This window comes from Neophocaena asiaeorientalis, unplaced genomic scaffold (assembly GCF_003031525.2).
Source record: "Neophocaena asiaeorientalis asiaeorientalis breed wild unplaced genomic scaffold, Neophocaena_asiaeorientalis_V1.1 scaffold218, whole genome shotgun sequence".
Lineage (NCBI taxonomy): Eukaryota > Metazoa > Chordata > Mammalia > Artiodactyla > Phocoenidae > Neophocaena > Neophocaena asiaeorientalis.
In genome coordinates, this window is record NW_020172818.1 from 6151527 (window position 1) to 6178770 (window position 27244).

A 27244-nucleotide genomic window follows, 5' to 3' on the forward strand; every position below is an offset into this window, starting at 1 on the left:
TCTGAAATTGGAATTTGTCATTGTTATCCTATTTGTTTATTTTATTTAGTTTATATTTTATTGAAGTATAGTTGATTTACAATGCTTCAGGTGTACAGCAAAGTGATTTACTTATATATGTGTGTGTGTATATATATATATTCTTTTTCAGATTATTTTCCATTACAGGTTATTACAAGATGTTGAATATTCCCTGTGCTATCCAGTAGGTCCTTGTTGTTAATCTATTTTATATATAGCAGTGTGTATCTTTTAACCCCAAATTCCTAATTTATCTCTCCCCCACCCTTTCCCTTTGGTAAACATAAGTTTGTTTTCTATGTTGGTGAGTCTATTCCTGTTTTGTAAATAAGTTCATTTGTATCATGTTTTTAGATTCCACATGTAAGAGATATCATATGGTGTTTGTCTTTCTCTGCATGTATCTTTTTGAACTAGAGTTTTCATCCTTTCTGGATATATGCCCAGGAGTGCTGGATCATATGGTAACTCTATTTTTAGTTTTTTAGGAACTCTGCTTATTAATTGTAGTATATATGGAAGGGTAGATTTTAAATACGTGCTGGGCAATGGGAGGAGATGAACAGAATGAAAGACAGAAGATCTTGGCTCCAGTCCTGTCTTAGCGACCACTGACAAGTTCCTCATCTTTTATGGATCTCTGTTTCCTCTTCTGTATCATGAAGTGGTCAGAGAAAGATGAACTCTAAAGCCTCTCCAAGCTCACTCTTGGATTTTCTCAGAAAATCTGTTCTCTAGCAGAGGAATTACCATTGCTGGCCACTGGAGGTCAGTCCCTTAAAAGTAAGCTGGCTACACTCCATTCTCCTGCCATCAAAGTCAGCCTTGAATCAGAAGCAAAATTACTATTTTTTCCCTTTGTTTTGGGAAGGAAGAAACATTCCCAAAGAAACAGTTTTACTTTTCACATATTAGAGCCTCCGTCTTGACATCCTTAAACTCCTGTGCTAAACGCTGACTGCAGAGTTTACTAACAATCCTAGTGTGAGAGATGGAATGAGCAGAAGACACAGCCCTACTTATTGAAGCATTTATGGTTTCTGTACAGACCTAAATGCAGTGATGTGTAACAGGACGAAAGAGAAATGGAAAATGACTGTTCTGTAGATCAATTCCCTCTGCATATCCACTGGCGGCCTTGCTCTTATCCATTCACTGAGAATTAAAGGGGAAATAGGTTTTCAGATCAGCTCTTCTGATAGGAAATAGGTTTTCAGCTCACAGAAGCACGGGGAAGGCATCATTTTTCTCCCTCTCCCTGAGTTCCTGCCACCTTGAAAAACAGGAACTTTGAGTCTCTTACTGGCTTGAAATTGCCAATCTCTATCTTTCAATGACCCTTTCCAATGGTGGGAGGGAGGAGGAGTAATTTCTCTGTCTGGTGAGATGGCAAGAGTCTAGAAACCACTGGTCTTTATGTCACTCTTGGGAGTGGGCTGTGTGTAAAGGGCCACTTGCACGTCTGGCCAATCTGGGGTTCTTTGAAATTGACTTAGGGTGAGGCAGACCTTGGTCCTTTCTGAGGACCAGAGAAGTTTCTGATCTGCAGGGCAAATGCTCCCCAAGGTCTGGACCTAGAGACAAACCATTGGGAAGTTTTTTTCAGCCTCATATCCAAGTTGCATTCTCTGGTTTTGTGCTACAGGTAGGAAAGCCAGTGTTTGGTTCCATTTTTGACTTACGAGTATATTTCTCAATTGGCTTAGTGCTGTCTGAGAAGGGAAGCTGGATAACATGGAAGCATCTCTCAAATCCTATCAATGGAGGTGGGTTCATATTGTCCCCTCGTGCTTATTACCGCAATCTTGTTTGTGACCTGATTAGGGTGGGGTTTAAGCAAGAGTAGGGCTCAGGGTTGTCTTTGGGGACACAGGACTGGGGAAAGAAGACAAATATGGCCCTCCTCCACTGATCATCACTGTATACAGCTGAGATCAAACTGAAATGAACATAAAGGACAAATTGTAGAAAAGAAGTTATTAAAATACGACTTGAAGAGTATGTAGGAGGAAGATATTTCTTAGGCTTCATTCCAAGTCATGGTAGTGGTGCAAAAAGAGTTGGTATTAAAAGCCAGGCCTTGGGCTTCCCTGGAGGCGCAGTGGTTAAGAATCTGCCTGCCAGTGCAGGGGACACAGGTTCGAGCTCTGGTCCGGGAAGATACCACATGCTGTGGAGCAACTAAGTCCATGTGCTACAACTACTGAGCCTGTGCTCTAGGGTCCACGAGCCACAACTACTGAAGCCCACGTGCCTAGAGCCCGTGCTCTCATTCCACTGCAGTGACAAGCCTGTGCACCAAAACGAAGTGTAACCCCCGCTCGCCACAGCCAGAGAAAAGCCCACGTGCAGCAGCAGCGAAGACCCAATGCAGCCAAAAAAACAAAATAACAGCCAGGCCTTGTCTGGTACTAGCTGGTGGTTCTTTGTTTTGTTTAATGCTCCGTTTTACCCTTCTCCAATCATGTTAACTCTTTCATTGGCATAAGGAGGCAAACAAATAAGGATCCACAACAATGGCCCCAATAATAACCATTACATTCATTTATATAGAACTTTCTATAATTCATTCATTCGCTCATTTATCCCTTAAATATGTCTTGAGCATCTACTATGTGCCAGGCACTGTTTCCCCTCACTCATAAAGCTGACATTGATTTGAGAGTTGACAGAGTGCTACAGTAGGTGATGTCAGTGCCTCTCCTCTACTTCTTAGACATTAACCAGTTCAGGGTGCACTGGAAGATATCCATCTGTCTTATCTTCCTCTCTGTGCCTGAGGCCTTTTTCCAGAACCTTGGAAAGCCACTGTGCTGGAACACCAGTGTTTGCCCAAAGTGCTGGGAAAATAACATCCCCAGGAGTAGGCCTCCACCAAGGACCATTGAGAGTTGGTCTTTAAATAGTTCAGCTTCCTCACTTTTGGGGTTAGCTCATTCTGGGGGGTATGTTTTCTCCCATTTCCCTTAACTTCCCTCTGGGATAGGCTTCAGTCAGCTACTGTGGTAGTTGCTTAGTAACAGATGTTTATGAGTTGTCTTCCTTTCCTTTGATCACTTCCTCACTCCTTTTTTGGTGTTTCCAGCACCTCCCAAATAAACTACTTACACTCAGGTCCCTGCCTCAGGGTCTGCTTTTGGAAGAAACCAGATAAAACGTCACTTTTGACATACATGGATGGTCACCTTTGGTCCTTGAAAAGACCCTATGAAGTTACGAACATCATGGTGCCTGCCCTTCAGACCCTTTTGAAAAGAGAGAGAAGACAAACAAACAAACAAACAAAACAACAACACACTAACTTCTTCTGCTGAGGGGCTTTGCCCAGGCAACCATGTTTTATACGGGTACTTAGAGTCCTAGCTGATTGGACCAATGGAGGCCTCTGACTCAGCATGCAACCAGTCTCTAGACTGGCCCCTTGGCAAACAAGGGCCAGCTAAGACGTGAGATCCTCCCTCTGGGACATCTGAACTGGGAAATGGGAAGAGAATCAGGCAGAGATTGGGCAAATGGAGCTGAAGCAAAAAAGATTTCATGACCTTGCGCTGGACCATGAGAGGCTAGGAGAGGTGGAAATGATGAGAAAGCAGAATCCATGAAGTAGAAAAGATACACAGAGGTGAGGAAGCCAGGGGGTAGTATGAGAAGCCCACGGGTGCAGAAGGAAACAGACATGAAGAGGAGTGGAATCAAGGTCAACGTTGAGGGCAGGAATCAGGACCTGCCTCGTCCTCCACTGAGGTCCTTGAGGACAGTTCCCACAAGGTCTGGTCAAAGCAGGACTCCATGACCATTTCTCCTGCTCTGAATTAAAAACAAAATCTACTTCAGAAGGCAGTCATGTTCGGCTTTTAACTGAGGTGTGAAACTAGGTATGATCTTGCCTTTTAGGGTTAAATTTGGAACACAAAGTATTCCAAACTTTCATTGGAGCTTGCTCATTTAATTCAAGGAAGATAAGTAGATTTATTCTCAAGGGTGTAGTCTTGTCAGTGGATGGTGGCCCCCTGGAGACTTTGCTGAGAAGAATTTTGAGGCTGCATCTGGGCATAGTGGGGAGGAATGCTGTGATCGATTGGCAATGTCTGCTGTGAATTCAGAGAAAGGAAGGCAGCCGCTTATTTTCCACTACAGATGTAATATGGAAACAGAATTACAGGATTTAGGTGACTTGTCCAAAAGTCACACAAAGCTGGTTACTGGAATTGTCAGGACTAGATCTTCTGTCTTCTGACTTTCCATCCAGCTTTTCTTATGTCTTTCTGATTTCTCAGATTTTAAAATTTAATTAATTTAATTTCTTATACGGCAGGTTCTTATTAGTTATCTGTTTTATACCTATTAGTGTATATATGTCAATCCCAATCTCCCAATTCATTCCCCCGCCCTCCTGCCCCAGCTTTCCCCCCTTGGTGTCCATATATTGGTTCTCTACATCTGTGTCTCTATTTCTGCCTTGCAAACTGGTTGATCTGTACCATTTTTCTAGATTCTACATATATACGTTAATATACAATATTTGTTTTTCGCTTTCTGAGTTATTTCACTCTGTATGACAGTCTCTAGGTCCATCCACGTCTCTACAAATGACCCAGTTACGATCCTTTTTATGGCTGAGGAATATTCCATTGTATATATGTACACCACTTCTTTATCCATTCATCTGTCAATGGGCATTTAGTTTGCTTCCATGGCCTGGCTATTGTAAATAGTGCTGCAATGAACATTGGGGTGCATGTGTCTTTTTGAATTATGGTTTTCTCTGGGTATATGCCCAGTAGTGGGATTGCTGGTCATATGGTAGTTCTATTTTTAGTTTTTTAAGGCACCTCCATACTGTTCTCCATAGTGGCTGTATCAATTTACATTCCCACCAACAGTGCAAGAGGGTTTCCTTTTCTCCACACCCCCTCCAGCATTTGTTGTTTGTAGATTTTCTGATGATGACCATTCTAACTGGTGTGAGGTGATACCTCATTGTAGTTTTGATGTGCATTTCTCTACTAATTAGCGATGTTGAGCAGCTTTTCATGTGCCCCTTGGCCATCTGCCTGTCTTCTTTGGAGAAATGTCTATTTAAGTCTTTTGCCCATGTTTTGATTGGGTTACTTGTTTTTTTTAATATTGAGCTGCATGAGCTGTCTATATATTTTGGAGATTAATCCTTTGTCTGTTGATTCATTTGCAAATATTTTCTCCATTCTGAGGGTTGTCTTTTCGTCTTATTTATAGTTTCCTTTGCTCTGCAAAAGCTTTTAAGTTTCAGTAGGTCCCATTTGTTTATTTTTGTTTTTATTTCCATTACTCTAGGAGGTGGGTTAAAAAACATCTTGCTGGGCTTCCCTGGTGGCACAGTGGTTGAGAATCTGCCTGCTAATGCAGGGGACATGGGACATGGCCTGAGGCGACTCGGCACTGGAGCCTTCCCAGCTCTTTGGTGGGGCTAATGGTGGACTCTGGGAGGGCTCACACCAAGGAGTACTTCCCAGAACATTTGCTGACAGTGTCTTTGTTCCCGTGGTGAGCCACAGCCACCCTCCGCCTCTGCAGGAGACCCTCCAACACTAGCAAGTAGGACTGTTTCAGTCTCCTATGGGGTCACTGCTCATCCCCCCTGGGTCCTGATGCGCACACTACTTTGTGTGTGCCCTCCCAGAGTAGAGTCTCTGTTTCCCCCAGACCTGTTGAAGTCCTGTAATCAAATCCTGCTAGCCTTCAAAGTCTGATTCTCTGGGAATTCGTCCTCCTCTTGCCGGACTTCCGGGTTGGGAAGCCTGAGGTGGGGCTCAGAACCGTCACTCCAGTGGGTGGACTTCTGTGGTATAATTATGCTCCACTTTGTGAGTCACCCACCCAGCAGTTATTGGATTTGTCTTTATTTTGGTTGTGCCCCTCCTATCTTCTCCTTGTGGCTTCTCCTTTGTCTTTGGATGTGGGGAAATCTTTGGTGAGTTCTAGTGTCTTCCTGTTGATGATTGTTCAGCAGTTAGTTGTGATTTCAGTGGTCATGTAAGAGGGAGTGAGCACACGTCCTTCTACTCTGCCATCTTGAACCAATCCTCTCTTTCTGATTTCTGATTCAGTTAAATTTGGCTGTTTGATACTGTTTTGGGAAGCTAAGGATCCCTTCATAAGAAAAGCTACTTCTTATAGGAGAAATTAATGCATAGCTCTTCTGAAGGTCACAGGGAATCATATCATGCCTTTGCAGGAGAATTCTAGGGGGGTGGGTAGAGTTACCAGATTTAACACTTAAAAATACAAGGCACCTGGTTAAATGTTTTGGACATCCTTATACTAAATAATTATTTGTTGTGCTATGTGAAATTCAATTTGATTTGACATCCTGAATTTAATCTGAATTTTGTGCCTAGGAGGAGTCACGTGGATAAGAACTTTTTGTGTGTGTGCCTATCTTTATATATCGATGTGTATCTCTCCTGGGTTCTGACGATCTTGCCTACCAGCCATCTGATTATTTTTTTGCCAGTCATCTGAGCACTGGAAAACTTCAGGAAGCTGTATTTTAATTTTAGTTCTGAATACAGTTGGTTCTCAGTATCCACATGGGGTTGTTTCCAGGTCCCCCGCGGATACCAAAATCCCTGGATGCTCCAGTCCCTTCCAGTCAGCTTGCGGTATCCTTGGAAGCAGAATGGGGATACCGAGGAATGACTGCACAGTAAGACCTGTGTGTTTTCTGTAGAAAATTCCTGCAACTCCCTGTCATTGTTTCAGAGTAATTTCAATAATAACAGGGACACACTGCAGTGCAAAGAATGTTATCCGAAGTTGTGGTAGGGAGACATTATAGAGACAGCTTTTTCCTATTATTTCAGCCAAGGCAACATCTCACAAGCAATCTTGGAAAAGATAGCACTGTAATTTAAGAGCATCTCTGCACCTCTTAGAATTTATGATTTTTCTACTTTCAGTGTTTTCAGATCATTTCTTGGAATTCTGACCAGGTTGAGCAAGGCTTTGCTTCAATAAATCCTGCAACCTCCGTGATGGCACTGGAGCAAAGCCACGATTCAGTCTTCTTCATATGGCTTTTCATAAATGTCTTTGCTATCCAAGAAATGCATCGGTTCTAAATGACTTCATACTGTGGTTAACCCATTGAGTTTATGGTTCCTGACTCAATAAAAACTCAATGAAATGCTGTGAATTCAAGTCTCATTTCCTTCCCTGTTCATGTTAGGGTGGGATAATTTAAAATATATAGAAACTAGGGTTATTTTGTTTTATTCTTGCTTTGAAGAATCCTCTGGAATATACTTGCAAATGTGCCACCAGAAAACTTCAAGAATGATGTTGGTGCATACTTCAACCTACAGTGTTGTGGTTGTTTTCTTCTCTTAGACTTTTTTTTTTTCTGTAATCCTTTGGGAGTGTAATAATGTACAACTACCCTGAATACCCAAGAGCTTATATAAAAAAGTTTTATGTAAAATATGTTTATTATAAAAATTGAAATTCAAGATGTAGAAATTTAAAAGCCTCTATCAATAACTAATTTTTATCCAGACTTTTTCTATGTACACATGCAAAGATATTTTTAAAATGAGATAATCACTGAGAATGTTTTTAGTAACCTACTTTGTTAATATTTCATAAACATCTTATTGTGCCAATGCATTTCCATCCTCATCACTTCTAATGACACTGTATATATTCTAGTGGATGAATGTACCACAGCTCATTTAAACATTATTCTCTTAACAGACACTTAGGCTATTTCCCAGTTTTCTATATTATGAACTTTGTTGCAAGGATTTTCTTGTAATTAAATCTTTGCACACATTATTAATTATTTTCTTGGAATACATTCTTAGAAGTTGGTGACATTGTGATTTTTGTATCCTAGACAAAACAAAAAAGAAATATGTTGGCTATAGTGAAAGGGATTTGGGTGAGGGTAGAGTTTCTGACTGCTTCTTGTGTGCTTTCGGGACAGTGTACAGTTCAACTAGGGGTTCTCAGAAGGGAACAAATATCTTACCTGAAATGGTGAACAGCCATGTGGTTATGTCTGTAAAAAAAAAAAAAAAGTCATTTGGAAAATGGTTGCTGGCAAACAGGTAGATTGTGGGGACTGAGTAGATTCTGCCACCATGAACGTGTTGAACAGAAGTTCTCAGCTGGGGAGTTTTGACCCCAGGGGACATTTGGCAATGTTTGGAGATATTGTTGATTGTCACCACTGGAGGGGGTTGCTCTTGGCACCTCCAGCGTAGAGGCCAGGGATGCTGCTACACATCCTAGAATGCTCAGGACAGACCCACAGAACAAAGAATCATCTGTCCCCAAGTGTCAATATGGCTGAGGTTGGGAAACCCTGATGTAGAGCAGAAAGCAAAGGCGTGTCAATGTCACTGTGTCTCTTGGAAACCATGACACAGCATTTAAGCAATCCTCATGGCAAATTTTTTTTTTTTTTAATATCTTCTCCAAAGGACTCTTCAGTTACCCAGTGTATTTGGCACATCTTAAACTTGATCTACAACCACATTGAGGGACACATGAGGCCTGTGAAAAGGGTTGTCCTGCTTGCTCCTGGCTTCTGTTTGGATTAATCTTGACAAGAACGTGTGGGGGTGTGTGTGTGTGTGTGTGTGTGTGTGTGTGTGTGTGTGTTTACTGTAGAGACTGTCTTGCAAAGAAAACTGAGGCATTCAGGCTGCCTGATTTTTCTAAGCATGTGATATAATGATGATGCTAAAAGATTGCCTGGGCTCTCCTTGGCAGAACTAAACCAGACCCACGGACCCAGCACCAATCTCTTAGGGCCAGTCTTTGTCCCTTTTGCAGAGCAAGGGAAGTTGGTGCAGTTTTGGCTTCTTAAAATTTGCCTCGTCTAATAGCCACACTGAATATCTTGGGTGTGCTTGAGCATGTCCTGATAGTGACAAGCTTAGTTCCCAGCTGTAGTAGGAGGGAAAGGATATTTACCAGCATCAAAGGGAGAGGATTGAGGAAGGAAGCTTTTCCCTCATAGTGCAATGATCTATGAAACAGTGTCTCAACGAAGTGGTGTTGAGAGGTGGGGAGTGAGGTGTGTGTGCTAATGACAGAGCATGGGGGTTGGAGGTGAGCAGGCAGGACTTTGAACCCCATGTGTATTAAGGCTTGACTCTGGTCTCCTTGCTCAATGGCTCTGAGCCTTGTTTTTCTCATTTCTAATGGGAAGGGGGAGCAGTTAACTCACGATGAGCTGGAAAGCTATTTGGTAAAATCTTGAACCCTTGATGCACAGCCAGCTGCCTGTGGCCTTTGCAAGTTTAGGAGAGGGATTTACGGAGGGGACACTTCATCAACATCTCTTCAGCACTGCCAGGTCTTGGCCTCAAACTCAGTGTAATTTTCTTGTAAGTCGAGCTGGACCACTCTGAGACTGGAAGGCTCCTTGTGCATGAACTAACAGGCAGCTCTAAGCAGCATTAGAAGGTTTCCCTTCTGCCCTTAACAAGATGGGGCACCAGTTCTATTGCACCCCATCTATGGAGTTTTGGAGAGAATCTAGAGAGGGAAGGGATTAAAAAGTTTTTCTTTTTATTGGAGTATAGTTGATTTACAATGTTGTGTTAGTTTCAGATGTACAGCAAAATGAATCGGTTATACATATACATATACCCACTCTTTTTTAGATTCGTTTCCCATATAGGCCATTACAGAGTACTGAGTAGAGCTCCTTGTGTTCTACAGCAGGTTATTATTAGTTATTTATTTTATATATAGTAGTGTGTGTATGTCAATTCCAATCTCCCAATTTATCCTTCCCCACCCTTACTTCCTCGTAACCATGTTTGTTTTCTACATCTGTAACTCTATTTCTGTTTTGTAGATAAGTTCATTTGTACTGTTTTTTTAGATTCCACATATAAGCTATATCATATGATATTTGTCTTTGCCTGACTTACTTCACTCAGTATGACAGTCTCTAGTTCCATCCTTGTTGCTGCAAATGGCATTATTTTGTTCTTTTTTATGGCTGAGTAATATTCCTCTGTACACATGCACCATATCTTCTTTGCCCATCCCTCTGTTGATGGACATGTTTCCATGTCCTGGTTATTGTAAACAGTGCTGTAATGAACATTGGGCTGTGTGTATCTTTTTGAATGTGGTTTTCTCTGGATATATGCCCAGGAGTGGGATTGCTGGATCACCTGGTAACTCTATTTTTCATTTTTTAAAGAACCTCCATACTGTTCTCCATAGTGGTTGTACCAATTTCCATTTCTACCAGCAGTGAGGAGGGTTCCCTTTTCTCCACACCTTAGAGAGGGAAGGTATTAAAGAGAGGATCCCTATGCTGTTTAATTTCCACTTGCTCCCACCTTAATTCTTGACTCCCCATCAATTTTCTATCCTTCCTGGTACTGCTCTTTACATGAGAATCCCCTTTCTGTGCATGGAATCACCCAGTCTCCCTTGCTTCCCAGAGCTGTTGGGTTTGGTCGGGGGAGGACAGATAGGAGACTGGAGGGTGGAGGAGAGCATGGCCAGAGATCTACTGCCTTGGCTTCTTCTCCACTTCTGCCTGGTTCTAGCAGTGTCCAGGCTCTTCTCCAGGTGTGCTTCCTGGAGAAGGGTCTTCCGAGTCTTCTGCTCTCTGCTGCACTCAGCAACGAGTCTTGCCTCCTCTCCCCTTCAGACCTCGGGGTCGTGATGGTTCTTGCCATTGCTAGTGCTTGGATACCTCAACACCTCTACTTGGTTCTTTTAACCTTGCCTGCACTTCTGAATCCAGTTATTCCACTGAACTCTCCATAGGGAAATCCTTTTGAGTGTGTCCTGCTGCTCCTTTCTTGGACCCTGAGTGACATGTTCCCAGGAGACAAGAACCCATAGAGACTGTGGTATGTGGCCTCAACTTTGACCTCATCCCTTGTCATTCTTAAGCAACATCCCAGGATTGGGGGTCCTGACATGTTCACACTATGCTCCTCCTTCTAGGAGGGGAGAGAGGTGGGAGAGGCACTGTTTTTCCTGAGAATGAAATAAGGTACAAAGCTAAAAGGACCCAGCATGGTACTGGTTACTAAGAAGACACAGAGTAAATGACAGCTGCTGGTATCATTAGGCATCGATTGATGATCTTTCAAGAAACAAGAAGGAAAACATGAGGACAGCGATACAGTCAGTCGATAAGCTAGGATAGCATTTCAATCCCCCATTTCAGTGCTGTTATTTTGTTGGCCAAGAAATGAATTGGATTTACTGGTCATTTTTTAATTCTACAAAGAGACTAATCTCCAAGGATGCTTTCTTCCCTCTTTTTATAATTATCAAAGATAACTGCATAGATTATTGTACATTTTAGGGTATTGATGTAAAAAATCTGAAGGTTGGAGGGGGAGAAGGAGATTTCAATTGAGAATAATACATTCTTTCATTAAAAGTGTTGACTGGGAGCTAGCATTAAGACAGCCTGTAGCAAGAGATCATCACAGATGCCAGGTTCATAGAATATACAATATTTAGTCAAGTCTGACAAAATATTATAAAAATTTAGATTATCTCAGAGGAAAATCATTCTGGCAACAGATTTATTTTGCATTATGCAGACAAAATAAATGTGGTTTTGATTTTATATGAAATCAACCTACAGGGGTCACCTGTTGCTTTTGACTGACCATCAACAATCTCCCTTTTTCTAGACCTGGCACCTTTATTTTCCATATGAGTTAGGTGGGACTGATTCTGCTTTTAGCTCTGGGGATGGACATATGACATGGCCTGGCCAATGGGAACATCACATTCCACTTAGCTGATCATTGATTACGGGGCATACTCATGACTCAAGCAGGACCAAACAGAACTAATGGGCTGTCATCCCCAGGTCTTTTGCTAGGACTATTGAGAAAGAGAAATATATGTATTTTTCCTGCTGAGGCTGCAAAATGCAAACCTGGAGCTGTTGGTGGCTGTCTTTGCCACAATGGCAGGTGCCTGCCTGAGAGTGAAATCTGCACTGGGGAGAGGTGATCTGTGAGATGGGGAGAGATGAAATCCTGGTGATAATGAATGAGAACCCAGATATGGCTCTAGAATTTTATGTGACTTCAGTGAATTCCCTCTTCTTGAGCCAGTTTGAGTTGGATTCTGTTAGTTGTAATCTCAAGAGTCTTGGTTAATGCACAGGACGATCATAGGGCTTTTCTGTTGCGATCTCTTTCTCTCCACATGAAAAATTGTATTTGAAAAGAACTTGTCACTGATTAATTCATCCCATTTTCTATTGAGCACATATTATGGCAGGCATTGTGTCCAGTCCTGGAATGTAAAGATGATAGGACAAAACCTCCATCAGATAGACAGATGTAGAAATAGACGTCATATAGGACCAGCTATATGGTGATGGCACTGCTGTGAAATGAGTGTGAAATAGGACAAGGACCTAGCATGATGATTAAAAAAGTAGACTCTGGAGCCAGACTGCCTAGGCCTACTGTGCCACTTACTATTTCTTGTGACACTTATACATTTCTTAACCTCTCTGTCTCTCCGTTTTCTCATCTGTAAAATGGTGAGAATAATTGTTGTGAAGACTGAGTGAGTTGATACACATGAAACACTTGAAATAGTGCTCAGTAAGTGTTCACCATTACTACTGTGACTATGCACTAGTTCCCAGATGGTAAGGAAGACACATGAGGTCACCTGTGATTCCCCTTGTGCACAGGGGAAGAGGAGTAAGAATATTAGAGATAAGGAAGTAACTTTTGAGCTGAGCTTTGAAAGGTGACCTGGACAGGCAGAGAAGGACAGCAATGACATTATGAGCAAATGAAGCTGTGTGCAAAGGTCCTGAGGCATGTAAGAGCAAGGCATCCTGGGACTGCATTTATCTGCATTTTCTTTAATTATAGGTTGCATGTGGGTGACTTTTGGAAATGTGACTATAAAAGTCAGCAGAGGCTAGATCCCAAAGGGTCTAATGTGCCTAGCTAAAGGCTGCTTGCATTAATATTAGGTAGGATAACATCTTTTGCAAGTGACTGAATACCCACCTCAAAAGGGCTTAAGTGAAAATGGCATTTAATGGCAGCCATAACTGAAAAGTCCAAAGGAAGAGCTGGCTATTATAGATATGTCTAGATCAGGATCCAAGTGATGACTCTGAGCGCTATTTTTCTCCCTTTATCTCTGTTTTGCGACTTCATCTGTGTGTAGTTCTATTCTCATATGGTATTATGCTTTGTTATCATAAGATGTGTTAGAGTTTTACAGGCTCAAGTCCACTGGGAAAGAATGAGATTCTCTTTTACAGATGTACAAGCAAAGTCTCACGGTTCTGTTTGAGTCACCTGAATGAATTATTTTGGTGAGCAGAATGCTATGTCTGATTGATCAGGCCTGAGATTTACAAACTGCATAAGTCAATTCTACTTAGAAGCTTAAAGACTTAGCATATAAAGGATGGTGGTCCTTCAGGAGGAAATTGGGTATGAATACCAGAAAAAGGATATACATGTCAGGTAGCGAAACCCAAATAAGTTCAAGACACATTTTATATTGTAGAGATTGGAGGGACATTGCTGGCTTCTAAGCTGAGGAGTGACATGGCCATATGTATAATTTAGAAGGATAGATCTAACCTAATGCAGAGAATGGATTGGAGGGTTGTGGCCATAGGAAAAGGCTCAGTTAGAAAGTTTTTACTAGTCGGGGGAAGAGATGATGAGTATATGAATGAAACTTTGGCATTGGGAATGGAAAGCTGCAATGACTCAGAAATGTACACACAGGAGCTAGAACCATAAACATTTACGCTGAACAAAATTCACTGGGGAAGGGAAGGAAGACATAGAATAACTCTTAGGTTTTGGCTTTGGTGACATGATGAGTAGTGATGCCATTTACTGAAAGTGGAACTACAGAAGGAGAGAGAGAGGAAGGTATAAAACAACAAATAGCTAATATGTAAAATGTATTTATGTCCGTGATCTTTTTCATTGAGTGGCAGAGAAAAAGTATATTTAAAGTTTATGGAATCTTTTTTTTTTTCCACGACAAACAACATCATTCACAGTGATGAATGACCTGAGGATGCCATTTTGCACACACAGATACAAGGAAATACACAGGTTCTATAAATGTGTAACATAGGTACAAGCATGTTCGTGTACACACAGTTTTGTATTAGCATCACTTTGGTTAGTTTTGCCCTTTCCTTCTCAACTGCTTTTTTTTAAAATATATTTTTTAACATCTTTATTGGAGTAAAATTGCTTTACAATGGTGTGTTAGTTTCTGCTTTATAATAAAGTGAATCAACTATACATATACATATATCCCCATAGCTCCTCCCTCTTGCATCTCCCTCCCATCCTCACTATCCCACCCCTCTAGGTGGGCAAAAAGCACTGAGCTGATCTCCCTGTGCTATGCAGCTGCTTCCCACTAGCTATCTATTTTATGTTTGTTAGTGTATATATGTCCATGCCACTCTCTCACTTCATCCCAGCTTACCCTTTGCACTCCCCGTTTCCTCAAGTCCGTTCTCTACGTCTGTGTCTCTATTCCTGTCCTGCCCCTAGGTTCTTCAGAACCATTTATTTATTTTTTTTTAGATTCCAAATATATGTGTTAGCATACAGTATTTGTTTTTCTCTTCCTGACTTACTTCACTCTGTATGACAGTCTCTAGGTCCATCCACCTCACTACAAATAACTCAGTTTCATTTCTTTATATGGCTGAGGAACATTCCATCGTATATATGTGCCACATCTTCTTTATCCATTCATCTGTCGATGGACACTTATGTTCCTTCCAAGTCCTGGCAATTGTTAATAGTGCTGCAATGAACATTGTGGTACATGTACCTTTTTGAATTACGGTTTTCTCAGGGTATATGACCAGTAGTGCGATTGTTTGGTCATATGGTAGTTCTATTTTTAGTTCTTTAAGGAACATCCATACTTTTCTCCATAGTGGCTGTATCAACTTACATTCCTACCAACAGTGCAAGAGGGTTCCCTCTTCTCCACATCCTCTCCAGCACTTATTGTTTGTAGATTTTTTGATAATGGCCATTCTGACCAGTGTAAGGTGATACTTCATTGTACTTTTGATTTGCATTTCTCTAATGATTAGTGAAATTGAGCATCCTTTCATGTGTTTGTTGGCAATCTGTATATCTTCTTTGGAGAAATGTCTATTTAGGTCTTCTGCCCATTTTTTACTTGGGTTGTTTTTTTTTTTTGATATTGAGCTGCATGAGCTGCTTGTAAATTTTGGAGATTAACCCTTTGTCAGTTTCTTCATTTGCAAATATTTTCTTCCATTCTGAGTGTTGTCTTTTCATCTTGTTTATAGTTTCCTTTGCTGTGCAAGAGCTTTTAAGTTTCATTAGGTCCCATTCGTTTATTATTATTATATTTTTCTATTTCTCTAGGAGGTGAGCCAAAAAGGATCTTGCTGTGATCTATGTCATGGAGTGTTCTATGTTTTCCTCTAAGAGTTTTATAGGGTCTGGCCTTACATATAGGTCTTTAATCCATTTTGAGTTTATTTTGGTGTATGGTGTTAGGGACTGTTCTAATTTCATTCTTTTACATGTAGCTGTCCAGTTCTCCCAGCATCACTTATTGAAGAGGCTGTCTTTTCTCCATTGTATATTCTTGCCTCCTTTATCAAAGATAAGGTGACCATATGTGCGTGGGTTTATCTCTGGGCTTTCTTTCCTGTTGCATTGATCTATATTTCTGTTTTTGTGCCAGTACCGTACTGTCTTGATTACTGTAGCTTTGTAGTATAGTCTGAAGTCAGGGAACCTGATTCCTCCAGCTCCGTTTTTCTTTCTCAATATTGCTTTGGCTTTTGTGTTTCCATACAAATTGTGAAACTTTTTGTTCTAGTTCTGTAGAAAGTGCCATTGGTAGTTTGATAGGGATTGCATTGAATCTGTAGATTGCTTTGGGTAGTATAGTCATTTTCACAATGTTGAACTTTCCAATCCAAGAACATGGTATATCTCTCCATCTGTGTGTATCATGTTCAATTTCTTTCATCAGTGTCTTATAGTTTTCTGCATACAGGTCTTTTGTCTCCTTAGGTAGATTTATTCCTAGGTATTTTATTCTTTTTGTTGCAATAATAAATGGGAGTGTTTCCATAATTTCTCTTTCAGATTTTTCAAGATTAGTGTATAGGAATGCAAGAGATTTTTGTGCATTAATTTTGTATCCTGCTACTTTACCAAATTCATTGATTAGCTCTAGTAGTTTTCTGGTAGCATCTTTAGGATTCCCTATGTATAGTATCACGTCATCTACAAACAGTGACAGTTTTACTTCTTTTCTGATTTGAATTCCTTTTATTTCTTTTTCTTCTCTGATTTTTGTGGCTAAAAATTCCAAAACTATGCTGAATAATAATGGTGAGAGTGGGCAAGCTTGTCTCGTTCTTGATCTTAGAGAAAATGGTTTCAGTATTTCACCACTGAGAATGATGTTGGCTGTGGGTTTGTCATATATGGCCTTTGTTATGTTGAGGTAAGTTCCCTCTATGCCTACTTTCTGGAGGTTTTTTTTTATCATAAATGGGTGTTGAATTTTGTCAAAAGCTTTTTGTGCATCTATTGAGGTGATCATATGGGTTTTCCCCTTCAGTTTGTTAATATGGTGTATTACATTGATTGATTTGCATATATTGAAGAATCCTTGCATTCCTGGGATAAACCCCACTTGATCATGGCGTATGATCCTTTTAATGTGTTCTTGGATTCTGTTTGCTAGTATTTTGTTGAGGATTTTTGCATCTATGTTCATCAGTGATATTGGCCTGTAGTTTTCTTTTTTTGTGGCATCTTTTTCTGGTTTTGGTATCAGGGTGATGGTAGCCTTGTAGAATGAATTTGGGAGTTTTCCTCCCTCTGCTATATTTTGGAAGAGTTTGAGAAGAACAGGTTCTCTAAATGTTTGATAGAATTCGCCTGTGAAGCTATCTCGTCCTGGACTTCTGTTTGTTGGAAGATTTTTAAACACAGTTTCAATTTCAGTGCTTGTGATTGGTCTGTTTATATTTTCTATTTCTTCCTGGTTCAGTCTTGGAAGGTTTTGCTTTTTTAAGAATTTGTCCATTTCTTCCAGGTTGTCCATTTTATTGGCATAGAGTTGCTTGTAGTAATCTCTCATGATCCTTTTTATTTCTAAAGTTTCAGTTGTTACTTTTCCTTTTTCATTTCTAATTCTGTTGATTTGAGTCTTCTCCCTTTTTTTCTTCATGAGTCTGGCTAATGGTTTATCAGTTTTGTTTTTCTCCTCAAAGAACCAGCTTTTAGTTTTATTGATCTTTGCTATCGTTTCCTTCATTTCGTTTTCATTTATTTCTGGTCTGATCTTTATGATTTCTTTCCTTCTGCTAACTGTTTTTTTTTTTTGTTCTCATGTGCTTTTGACTAATGTGTTCTTTCTGTATTTTATCAATCTTTGTAAGTGGCTTTAAATCCTTTGGATCTGAAAGTAGGTTTTGTAATGAAAAACTTTTAAGAGATAAGTAAGTAAACAACATCCAAAAATGAATGCATTAACGGTTCATAATCATAAGAAAATTTAAATTACATAATGTTCTTATGGGTTTTGACTGTCTGCAATGAATTCTCCATTTTCAGTTTCTCCAGCAAATCCCATAGTTTTCAAAGGGCCCATATTTTGTTGTTCCCCACATTAGCTTCTTCCGTTGGCTGTTTTTCAAAATGGTTTATAGTTTGGAATTCCAGTTTCAGACGCTATTTAGAGGTAGGTGACTATCTCAAACACCTCTTCTCTCTCTTCTTTGTCTAATCTTTATTGACCTTGGTCTCCCAGATACATGTCCTGACTCAGAAGGAGAGAGAAACAAGTGGTTAATGCATGGTAGGCAGAGGAAGATGAAGAAAGCAAGATAGATCTGCAAGATGGGAGAAGGAAGTATTGCCCTTATGTACAGCTGCTTGATCATTGTAAATTTCACCCTTGATAATAGTAGCACCCAGCTCTGGAACACACAGGGGTTTCACACTTTCTTATGAATAAACTCCCCAATCCTCAGGTAGACAATTGAGACTTTTGAAATATGGCCTATGGATTCTTCTTTTTGGTCTCTGCTCTCACTTTCATGCGTTGTCCCCATTGTTCCCTCTGTTGGACGTGCCCTTTCTCCATTTTGGCCACTCCACTTCTTATCTGTCACTTCAGGCCAAGGGGGCAGAAATTTCCCTAGTTGTTTTCTCTTACATCCCAGTTTTGGAGTTAACATGTTCCCCTCAGCATTCCTTCTAAAATATTTTGTCTTTATCTCCAGTTTAGCACTTAGCATATTTCAGCATGTTTATTTCCAGAATTCTAGGTATTTGTGTTTGTGTGCGTGTCATTTCCTTTCTTATGTCCTTAGAAAGTTGATGGCAGGGGCTGCTCTATATTCATCTTGGTGTTGCTCTGCCTTCACAGAACCCAATGTGATGATTCACACATAGGAGGCATTAAATGATATTTATTAAATGAGAGAGTAAAGAGAGGAATACATGGAAGGAGAGTCAGATGACGCCAAAAAGGAGGAGCAAGAGAACACCATTACTATCAGCCAAGGGAGTGTGGGTGAGAGTATTATGGGTGAGATTAACTGAGGGATTGCAGTTCAGTCGCGAACAAGATGTTGACACTAAGAGAAAGTGGAACTAAGGTATGTGTGAAACTTTGAAGAGACAGCTATTTGCTTAGATATTTGGTCACACCCTCTTCTCCTCCTGTTCACTCCTCCCATCAACTTATTCATAAATCAATGGTCATATGATTTGCTTTATTTGAATTTAATACTTGGGAAATCCATGAGAAATAATGTCTTACTATAATGTAAAGTAGTGCTCTTATCTGTGAGAAAGCTAAGAGGACAAATATATGTCCTGGGTAACCATCACAATAAAGAATTTAGGAGAATGATCTACTGACTGGTCTCTGTAACTTGTTTCTCTTCATTTCCATTACCCCTCCCAGGGTATCTCTAGATTTTTCACCCATTCCTGATGGTGTTTGAGGATGAGATGGGGAGAATGCAGCTTCTGAATTCCTTGTTTTATTTGCATACCTCCCACCTACTTAATAATATACACTTAGCACACATAATGTCCTTCCATGTGTAAAATCTTCTCTGCCTCCCACCCCCAGGAACAGATGCCTCCAGCATCTAGTCACTTTATTTGCCATGGTGCTCATCACATTGAACTGTGAGAGTGTGCTCATCACACATTAGCCTGTATGAAGGTACAGATATTGTTTTAAATCATTAAATCTGACCCAGCATCAGAGTGTCTGGCTCATATGGGCTCATTAAAGAGTTGTTGAGTGAATATATACAAGCATGAAGGAATGAATAATATAGTAAAATAATCACTTCTCTTTAGCTTGCTTGAAATTACTTGGCTTCTCTTACCTTTGGGTTTTTACTTTTTGAGAATTGTCAAGGACTTTGGGATGTTATGACTCTCTTAAGTAACAGGCAAAAATGTAATTGTATGAAGATTTAATGATATAATATCATTTCCAGCTGGTTTTAGCACTCAGGGAATTTAATAGAAAATTTGTAACATTGTCTTTAATTTGTTTAAATATTTATGAACATCACTTTTGAGAAAACATATCTGGGGTTATTGTTTTATAGAATTCATTTTGGTGTGGTTTCAATGGTTTGGTAGTTCAACGTGTTTTAATAAATTCTGCTAGAACTATCTGTAAATTCTCTGGAATCTGAGTGGGTGTCTTTTTGGATCTCATTTCTGCTTGTCCCACCTTCCACGGCCCCAGATTAAATCAGTGTGTCTGCCACAAGGATCTTGGGACATTCAGACCAGCAGTCCTCATCAGAGCTCATCATCTTCTGATATGGAGTCTAGATAATCTGTGTCAACATATAGGAGAAATCCAGAGAACAAACTGTCTGCCCAACCTGGATCCGAGAAGAGGCCATTCTGGTCAGCGAAGAAGATCTCCAGCCAGACTTCATCTTCTGGCTGCAGATAGATGACTGTGGACCCCGAAGCCACGTCATGGTTTCCTGTGTTGGCATCAAAGGTCTTTATCCGGTACTGCCCATTGTGTACTAGCCCAATTGCCAGATGCTTATTTGCCAATGTGATATCATAAGAAAAGTAATAGATTCCTGGGAAAGCACAGATGAACTTCCCTGTTGCAGGGTTGTAGTGCTCTCCTTCATTGAAGAGGACCTTGTTAAATATAATTGGTAATCTTTCTTCTGGGTAGCTGGTTGTGATGCCAACAGAAAAGGCAGATTTGAGCACGATGCTTCCACATCTACAAACACCAGGCAGCCCTGGGTCCCCTTGCTCTCCTCTGTCTCCCTTTGGTCCAGGAGGCCCAACAGGACCTACTTCTCCTTTTTCTCCCTCAGGTCCCATGGGTCCTTTCTTCCCAGTCTCTCCTTGGTCCCCTTTCTCTCCAGCAAGGCCCAGTGGTCCAGTCTTACCTCTCAAACCTTCAAAAAGAGTTTATAGTTTAATTAACAGTTTCTGTAAATATAGAGTCACAAACAACATGCCCACATACCCTAAATTGTTTTTCTCAGTCAACTTTCAACAGTATACTACTACATAATTAATATTTAAATAAATCACTGATGCACTAAAATGGGAATAGAAAAATTTCATCAAAATGTCAAGAAAATTTTCCTGAATATGTAAGAAATCATTTAAAACCTGATTAATTTAAAATAAGTAACCGTCATTTTGATGACAGATTACCTGCTGCTAAATTAGACACATATAGATAGTTATCTCTATAGGAGGAATTCAAGGAGCATGATATTATTCCCCAGAGTGAGGTCATGGGGGAAGACAGAACAAGATGAATCCTTAGAGGCTACTTAGTCTTATGTACCATTCTACTTCTATCAGGATTATTAATATTGGGTTGGCCAGAAAGTTTTGTTTGGGTTTGGAAAAACCCGAACGAACTTTTTGGCCAACCCAATAAAAAGTTAAAGTGAGATTAGCTCATATTTATTGAACATTTACAATGTATCAGGGTCAATGCTTTAGGTGCATGCATTATCTTCTTTAAGCCCTGCACAACTTTATGAACTAAGAATTATTATTACTTCCGCTGTAGATGAGAAAACTGAGCCATGGAGAAATTAGTTTGCTCAAGGAAACAGAGCTAGGGAGTGATGGAGCTGTGATCTGAACTCATGCCTGCCTGACTCTGGCATCTGAACATCTGGGGCAGTAGCCAGAGTGTCATTTGTAAAGTGCACCACAGTAAGGGCTCTTCAATATGTCATGATAACCAAACAACAGTGACTGCCACCACTGTGCAGGAGTTCATTTTTGAAGGAGAAAACTGAATCCCAGAAGGGTGAAGAAACTTGCTTCAGTAGCAAGACTAGGACTGGAATCCAAGTCTTAGCCTAATGATGTTTTTCCTTCATCAAAATGCCTCTTACTTTTGGGGCTGAAATAAAAAACCTTTCATTCTTTTTGGCTCTGCAGCTAAATGGTTGTATTATTTTAGGCAAGTCCTTTACTTTCTCTGGGTCTCCATATTTGTAGAAAATACATAAGGGCTGTGAAAGGATTTCAACAAATTCAAAATCATCATACTGGAATATTTTCTGTTTGTTCAGATATTTATATCTACAGGTCAACCATAAGCTAAATGTAGAGAAATTGTGACCATGGGTTGAAAGTGATAAGCAAAATCTATTTAATTTTTAAACCTTATATGTAATAACAGTGACTTAAAAGCATAAAAAATGTCATTCAATTTTATGGCCAAATCCATTCCATAAATATTTTCTTGAAAAGTATCCAAATGATTGGTAATTTGTAATGCCCTTTTGTAGTCAGGGAAAGCATATTGTTGTTATATTGTGTACTTTTACTCTTAACTATGTATTTGTTCTCAGGAACTTTTATTAAGCTAAACCTTTTATCTTGATAGTGCTTTGATATCATTTATTTGAATATTACACATACATCAATATATGAATTTGATCATTTTTCAGTTATTTGGCAAATTTAGCAATGAAGTGTTCTGGATAATACAAGTTTCAGGAGAATTAAAGCTTTACCCTTAAAACATCAAGTATTTTGTTTCAGTAATTTTAGAAAGAGGTTGTGTAATAATTTATGATGCATAGAAAATGCTAATAATAAATGTAACCCGTTTTTGGTGACTAGGATCAGCATTGTTACTGGTCACAGGACCATCCTCCAGCTCTAGATGACTTTTGTTATTAAGTCGAAATTCCACTAGCCCCAGCCAAAACAAACTGGTATTTATTTCTGGAAATAAGGACATAATAGTCTAATCTTTCAGTGTTTGTTTCTTTTTGGTAGAAATGAAATATGAATACTATTTTACTATTAAATTAACTTTTGAATCAAGGACTACAACTTATACATTGTTATTTTATTTTCAATAGGAGCTAACTTTTGCTGTCTTCACCAGTGACTGATGTATCAATAAAAAAACATTTTGGCATCAGTAACAATTTCTGCCATTAAATTTCATTATGCACTGAAATTTCTTTGCCTCTATAACTTTGGGCAAGTCACTTATTGTCTTAGTTTCAAATGCCCCGTTTGTACTATGAAGAAATTGGATCTAAGTTCACTCTAAAGCCATTGGGAAAGTAGTAAACAGTGACTCAGTAGACTTGACAAGCCCTAATTCAGCCATGGATTAGTTAGGTGACTGTGAAGAAGGGGCTTTACCTCTCTGACTTTAGTTTCCCAGTTCTTGAAATGAAGGTGTTGGACTAGATTGCTTGAGGTTTCATCCTCTTGAAAATTCTTTGAGACCAAACCGTAAATACTAAGATGCAATTTTACAATGCTAGCCATGAAAAGATCTTTATAATCTCAACACTTGGATCTCTATAGCTATTTAATATTTTGAACTGCTGAGAGTTAGATAATCAGGGACTAGTGGTAATAATTTACAGTAATTCTTTCTGTTTGCATGAAGGATTTACCCTTGTGATAAAAGCCAATTAATGAAGAATGGAATGAAGGGATAAATCATTCCCCCTCCCTATTCAGTCAGACATATGCTGGGTAGAGAGGAGAATTATGGAGTGTTAGTCTATGCTTAGATACTGAAGCTTAGAGAGAAAGAATTTCTTCTTAGTTCTCCACAAAACAAGCTTACAAGGATTTTTTTCTTCAGTGCCATTTCTTTTCTCCATCCATCCATCCATCCATCATATATGTATGTGTGCATGCATACATTTATCTAAACCATCTAATACTGATTGGTCATCCACTACATGCCAGGCACTGTTCCAAGGGCTGAATGCCATTGACATGAATGACACCTGTCCTACCCTCAAGTTAGCTGTGATGACATATTATGTTGTGATCTGCAAATATGGGCCATAGCTAAGTTCATGAATATCCAAAGCCATATAATGAAGTAGAATAATCTGTTCATGAGGTGGTTCTAGTGTTATTTGAAGATATTTATATGGATGTGCATTCGCATTAAATTTTAAAAATATGCTACCACAATAATTGCTATAGACCCGTGAGGGAGACAGATATTTTTACAGAAAATTGATAATTCAGTATAATAAACTCTGTATTTGTAATTTAGAGGAGGGAAGTTGGAGAAGACATATACTTGACCTTGCCAGGGGGTTGAGGTGGATGTGGTAGGGATGAATGAGAAGACATATATGGTATTAAAGGGGAACAGGAAGCAGAAGCTTCCAACCAAGTTGTGTCCAGTTCCAGCCACATTAAAAGCTAATTCTCAAAGCCACAGGACTCTGTTATTGTTTGTAAATGAGGTGTGCTTCTCTTCATTGACCACAAAGGCATTCTTACCTTTCTTAGCTGTCGTATATCCTTACTTGTGTATATGTATCAATATTTATTGGATTTAAATAACTAAGGTTGGGAAAGTCTTTTTTACTTTTGAATCTCAATTTTGTCATTTGTAACATTATTATTATTATTGATTATAATTTTAGCTAATAAGGTTATGGCTGAAATTAAGTACTAAATGTAAAATTGCTGACACACAGTAAGTTCTTAATGGTGATGATGGTGATGATGTTGATAGTGACATATTGTAATCATGTGTTTCCATATTGGCCTCCCCCACCCAAATGTTTGCTTATCAAGTCAGGGACAATGTTTTGTTCATGTTTGCATTCCCTAGAACAGTGTTCTCAACTGGGGGCAATTAAACACTGCCCACCAAGGGAAAGTTGGCAATGCCATAAGACATTTTGGTTGTCACAATTGGTGGGGGATGTCACTGACATCAAATGGGATGCTGCTAAATGTCATTCAATGCACCAGATAGCCATCCCACAGTTAATAATTATTTGGACCCAAATATTATCAGTGTGGAGGTTGAGAAACACTGGTTTAGAACAATACTGGAGAGCAAGAGGTGCACAAAAATATTTGTTGAATGAAAAATGCATGAATGGATGGATGAATGAATGGATTGATGAATATGGGGGATAGCTGATCTCATATATGGTTAAAATTGTAGCAGTTACAAACATTCAATTTGCTCTGAATACATATCCATATACATATCTTTAAATAACACTAGAACTACCTCATGAAATGGATAGCTCATTTCTAGTTTATTATATGGCTTTGGATATTCACAAACCTAGCTGAGACTAATATTTGCAGATCACAGTGTAATAAATAATAACAGCAAACATTTATGGAATGCTTACTACATGGCACTTATTCTATTGAGTACTTTGCATGTATTATCTTCCTTAATTTCACAATGACACTTACTACCCCCAACTTACAAATAAGGAAACCGAGGCTCAAAGAGGTTTTCTTCTCAAGGATGCTGTTAGTAATTGAAGATGTCATGTCTTTCTGACTCCAGTGAATGTTTCTGTGACTCCTACATTATTGCTTCTAGACACAATAAACTGAAAGGGCCAGTAATATCTAACTATGATCCTGGTGTTATTATTATAGGATTTCAAACGTATTCATGATCATGATACAGCAGTAAGAGTGTTCATATGTGCTACCAAATAGAGCCTTTGAAAGATGAAATGTAAACTCCAAATGAAAAGTTCCTTATCTGATGTTGAAAATTTACCTAAAGATACTTTATCTAGTGTTGATTAAGGGTCATAGATTCAGTAGCTTCTTATTTGCCAAATATTTTCTGCATGATAAATTCAGCAATGAATTGGTATCTAATCTTCTGAATATATATTGATATTGTTTCATATAATACCAGTAAATCACGTGCAATGACTAGAGATGTATTTCTTAGATCTACTGACTTTTTCTTCCTGTCTTTTGTTCCACATTTTACACTCAGAAACTTGTTTTCAAAGATCGATTCCACCCAAATTTTCCTCTTTTAGGGTTAACACAGCCTTACTAGAGTTTCAATTCAGTTTACTTTGAAGGATTGCAGAATCTGGCAAGCTTCATGGGCCAATTTATTTGTGGGAAAAAAGTGAAAATTACTGAAAGAGTAGGACACAATTGTGTTGCTGTAAAGAGCAATATGACATCTATATTTCAGCTGCTACAGGACAGGTGGGAGAGTGTTGAACTAGGAAAGGTAGGCTATACAGTATTATTGTCATTTCCTTTGTGACAAGTAAGCCTTTTGTGTCTTTGTTAAGGATATGAGTGCAGAGCAGGATGGCCCCTGTGCTTTTGGCTCCTAGTTCCTGCCTCTCCTTCATCTCTCTGTCTCCTCCCCATCCATCTGTCTGTCTATCCATCTATGCTGTCTCACATGCAGCCATTGCCCGCTGGCTGTACCAGCCCAGAGGTCACGGACATCAGATGTTCTAGATGACTCCAGCTCTGCCGGTCACTAGACATGCACTTCCATCTTCAGTAATTCATTTAATCATGCTACCGCTCTGTGTTCTCATGTATAAAACGTGATCACGTCCCCTTGAAAGAGTTGTCACTACGATGCAATGAGAATGCAGGTAGAGGGTTTAGAGCAGTATCTGAAGCATAGTGAGGACTCAGTAAATTGTTACGATTAATGAAGGTGAAGTTGAGAAGGGATTTAAAGGGCAATTCTCATTAGAAAAAGCAACAAAACAAGGGAGTGATTTTCAGGTGGGGGTGACAGAGGGTTTTTTTTATGGAACTTCATTCATTACCTGCAGCCCCCTTTTCACCTTTCTCTCCTTTCCTGCCGTCTCTACCATCTCGTCCTGGAAGGCCGATCCGACCATGGGGCCCAGGGGAACCATTTGCTCCAGGGGGGCCTGGAGGTCCAGGTAAGCCAGGAATGCTACAGATATATCTTGGGGAGTAGCTGTCTCCTTTGAACTGATTACCCCGAGGTTGTCCACTCGCACAAATGGCAAAACTTGTAACATAGAGCAAGACAAACATCTTTGGCTCTGGAAGAGAAACACACGGACATAAATGCACCCTCTTAGGTGGGGTTTTTGGCATAACTGAACATGAGAATGGACATTTGCAAAAATTCACCCCAGGGCTCACCTCTCCATGTGTGTCTAAATACCCTGTTTGCCCTAATAATTCCATTGAAAATTATTAGCACTTTATTGATAGAGAGTTCTCAGTGCCCCACACAAGGGTTGGTGGAGATGAAGTCAGTGAAGATTTTAAAAAATCCAGAATAAATCACTTTGTTGCATTTGCATTTTCTTTTCTGCAGGAATCAATGGTGGACTTTGAAAAACAATGTTTTGCTTTTGCAAAAGTACACATTTTTAAAAGGAAAATTAGAGATGCAAATGAATAAGATAAACATTAAAGTTATTCTCACCACTCACAGATAATTACTCTTTACATTTTGACGTATACATCCTTCTGGTGTTTTCTTCCTATGCTACGAAGAAAAGTGATGTTATGACATTCCTGCAAGTCTTTAACTTTTTTTCACTTAACAATATATCGTGAGCATCTTTCCATGTCAAAAATTATTCATAACATTAAAAAATTGTTGCATTTGCCTCTACTATCCTTTATGTACAACATTCCCCATTATAGACATTTGCTTCCAGTTTTCTGCTAGCATAAACACCATGATAGATAGACATCTTTATATCTAATCTTTGCATGCTTCCACAGTCATTTTCTTAGAATTTATAGGCTTTTTAAAGCAAGAGAAAGGAAGTGACATTTTCAGGAAAATCATGTTTTTCATTTGAAAATCATGTGTAATGCCAATTAGTGTTAATTGGAGTACTGTGCATGTCCTGAGTGGAGTTGTCTCA

At 39.4% G+C, this 27244-nt stretch overlaps 1 protein-coding gene across 3 annotated transcripts in view; it reads right to left on the reverse strand.

The window, feature by feature from the left end:
- Positions 1–18516: 18516 nt before the first annotated feature.
- Positions 18517–27244, reverse strand: part of C1QTNF7 (C1q and TNF related 7) — a 137325-nt gene continuing 128597 nt past the window's right edge. For all 3 annotated transcript variants that reach the window (XM_024741867.1, XM_024741866.1, XM_024741868.1), the window contains exons 2-3: positions 26156–26401; positions 18517–20503 (exon numbers count right to left, since the gene is read on the reverse strand). In XM_024741867.1, coding sequence (XP_024597635.1) covers positions 19872–20503; positions 26156–26393 — 870 coding nt within the window. In that variant the 5' untranslated portion in view covers positions 26394–26401 and the 3' untranslated portion in view covers positions 18517–19871. The remainder of the gene's footprint in view (positions 20504–26155; positions 26402–27244) is intronic.